General features: G+C 38.5%; 1 protein-coding gene across 1 annotated transcript; it reads right to left on the bottom strand.

Annotated features, from left to right (window-relative positions):
- Positions 1–1,058: 1,058 nt before the first annotated feature.
- On the bottom strand, positions 1,059–2,828 carry LOC129300430 (deoxyuridine 5'-triphosphate nucleotidohydrolase-like). Its single transcript, XM_054939000.1, has 4 exons — positions 2,588–2,828; positions 1,887–2,154; positions 1,705–1,796; positions 1,059–1,601 (listed from the first exon to the last, which is right to left on the bottom strand). The coding sequence occupies exons 1-4, from the start codon at positions 2,742–2,744 to the stop codon at positions 1,357–1,359; spliced, it is 762 nt and encodes a 253-aa protein (XP_054794975.1). The 5' UTR covers positions 2,745–2,828; the 3' UTR covers positions 1,059–1,356.

The following is a 2,828-nucleotide window of genomic DNA, read 5'->3' as shown; positions in this document are numbered from 1 at the left end:
AAGAGGGTTGAGAAGAGATTTAAAAAAGAACGTGACGGGAAGGAACTTCTGTTTTGCGATGGGCGGTGCTAATTGTTTTTGGAGGGCAATCTATCGCATTTAGGTCGGTGTGAATTTACAATTGCGGGTTTGACTTAATCAAGTAAATCACGTAGGAGACCATCCATTGTCGTCGATGATGACGGTTATTCACTGAGGATAAAGGTGTAAATATACATATGGAAGCGGTCCTGTCTGTGTTGATTGACCAATTTTAATGGTATGCATGGGTCCTTATAAACCGGAGCTACAAATCTGTGGACATTGGAAAAAGAATAAAGTCGGTTTTATTTATTTTTAAAAGGTGTTCATATATAATTCATACATAAATTATTTTTTTAATGCATAGCTAACAAACATTGAAACAATATTTTTAAAGTAGTTTAAAATTTACTAATTAAACAAATTATCAAGTTAATTAATCTGATTATAATTAAAATAACATTTTTATGTAACAAAACGTGTACTATTTATTCTATACTTACCGTTAATATCGAGATCAAATATTGGTAACATCAGAAATCACAAATAAATATGGGCAGCCACTTCAATCTCTAGTCGAAATTTTGAAACAAGAACCTATTCTAAAATAAGGGATTGAAAAAGCATCCTACAAAAAGATGACATCATAATTATTTGATTGTCAATGGAAAACCTCGAATTTAAAAAACGTTATAAATCAATGCAAAAAAAAAAAAACCGTTCAACCAAAAAACAACTCTAATTTTAGTTTCATTCTTTTTATAGTTAGATTAGATATAATCAGATGTCGCTACAAAACGCACATATTGCCCATTGTACATGTTTAATCTGAATCGTATTAATATTATCCAAATCCAAATAAACAATAATTAGGACAGCATGAACAATTCTATTATATTTTATTTCTATATTTTAGTTAAACATTTTTATTATTTTTTTAACTGACACAACATCTGATTAGTCTAGAGCCCTTTATTGATTACCAAAATATTTCCCCATATTTTCTTTACCGCCTTTTACCCCATGAACTTTTCGAAAGACCGAAAACCAAATGCTCATTAATGATTGTTGATAGAGTACTAGTTTTCCTACTAAAGATGCTTAGCATTAACAAAACTGTCCTATGTTTCCTTTGTTCCTCTGATTTTTCTTCCGCTTGGATTAAGATACCACTTGCCCCGAAACTAGAATTAGCTGGTAAATCTAGTAGCAAACATCGTTTTTACAGCGCCGTCAGTATGCAGGTAAGAGCATAAACAAGCCGATCAGTACCTATTCCACAAAATTACTATTTCCCAGCTACGCCTCTAAGCCTAATTTTCCCAAACAAGATGATCAGACACCGGTAGATCCGAAACCGCCTTCGCCTCTGGCAGTGGAATCCAGATTTTCAACCTCCTCAACCTCAGGCGTCACGATCTTCTCAATTATCAACTGCGCAATCCTGTCTCCAACCTTCACTTCAAAATCAGCGTCCGCATGGTTGAACAATACCACTCCAACTGGTCCCCTGTAATCGGCGTCGATCACACCCGCACCCACGTCGATTGAGTGCTTCCAAGCCAAACCCGAACGTGGTGCTACATAACCCAGGAATCCAAAATCAAGTAACATCAGAATTCAGTCAAGTTACTACAGCATGTAATGACCTAAAATTGGAAGAGATCTGAAATTTGTCATTACCTATACGAGCATAGGTTCCTTCGGGGATCGCTATACTCAGATCAGTTGCGACCAGAGCCTTTCCTCTTGCTGGCACCTTCGTCTCAACCGCGCTGCAACATTGTTCAGAAAACGTAAATGTTCAGTTATTCCCAGCGCATGAGAGAGCGAGAGTGGAAGAGAGTTTCTGATCTGAGACTAACCTAGATAGATCGTAACCGGCGGAGAGGGAGGAAGCCCTAGAAGGCAAAATGGCCTTGTCAGAGAGCTTCTTCACTCGAAAATAAGGCACAAAGGCTTGAGGATTTTCGGCGACACCGTCGTGTTCCACCTTTTGGATCTTGGGAGAAGGCTCCATGACCTCACAGCCATTGCTTTGCATCTCTGTTTGAGCCATTATATGATGACGATGAGCAAAATTTGGGAAGGAAAATGGTATGAGGCAGCTAGCCAGACCCAATGATAGGAAATCTGCCAAAATTCATCAATAATGAGACATCTGTTAAAATCCCCTAAGTTGGGAGTCATACAATTCTCAAAACAGAAGCATCTTAATCAACATTTAAACATGTACAAGAGATTATAATCACAATTTCAAGAGAGCGCAGAAAGAATTTAGAAACAGTAAATGCATTCATTAAAATAATAAAGAAACAGTAATATGGGCACAGCAACACCCCGGTCCATGATTCCACATGCAACACCATATTCTTTCATCACCCAAATACTAAACAAATCTATGCTCTTATTTGAATAAGCATGAAGCACAGCAAGCAAATGCTCTCCTTCCAAAATAGATAGCATGAAAGGAGATCCATTCAATGGTCGCGGTAACATTAGAAATTAGTTCCAAAAAAGAAACAGTAAACAGAGATTGTATGGACGGAGGACGCTGAAGATGAACCTGGTTTAAGATATGCGAAAGCAAGGAATCGTGCAGCAAACAGAGGCGGCGCTGTCCGCGAGGAAAATGGTATAAGGCGAGGCGAAGAAGATGGAAGGGCGGGGTTATATAGAGGAAGAGACGGGAAAGATCTTAGGGCGCCAAGTTTTCCCGCCATTCGACTCCGAAGTCTGAACCAGTGCTCTGCAGAAAGCTTAGCTCTGGGCCTTTAAGTGTGCCCGCGTCCAATGGTTCTTTCATT

The sequence above is a fragment of the Prosopis cineraria genome, unplaced genomic scaffold (genome assembly GCF_029017545.1).
Source record: "Prosopis cineraria cultivar Desert tree isolate PC_DT_omini unplaced genomic scaffold, ASM2901754v1 PC1585, whole genome shotgun sequence".
NCBI lineage: Eukaryota > Viridiplantae > Streptophyta > Magnoliopsida > Fabales > Fabaceae > Prosopis > Prosopis cineraria.
Note: the sequence above shows the minus strand (reverse complement) of the source record. Positions and strands in the feature narration are given on the sequence as shown.

Bases quoted from the DNA above. Each gene is read 5' to 3' on its own strand.
- LOC129300430 (XM_054939000.1), bottom strand. From the start codon at position 2,744: ATGGCGGGAAAACTTGGCGCCCTAAGATCTTTCCCGTCTCTTCCTCTA. The intron at 2,155-2,587 runs GTTCATCTTCAG...GAATTTTGGCAG, and splicing joins TTTCGCATATCTTAAACCAG to ATTTCCTATCATTGGGTCTG. The intron at 1,602-1,704 runs GTAATGACAAAT...TGGGTTATGTAG, and splicing joins AGGAACCTATGCTCGTATAG to CACCACGTTCGGGTTTGGCT.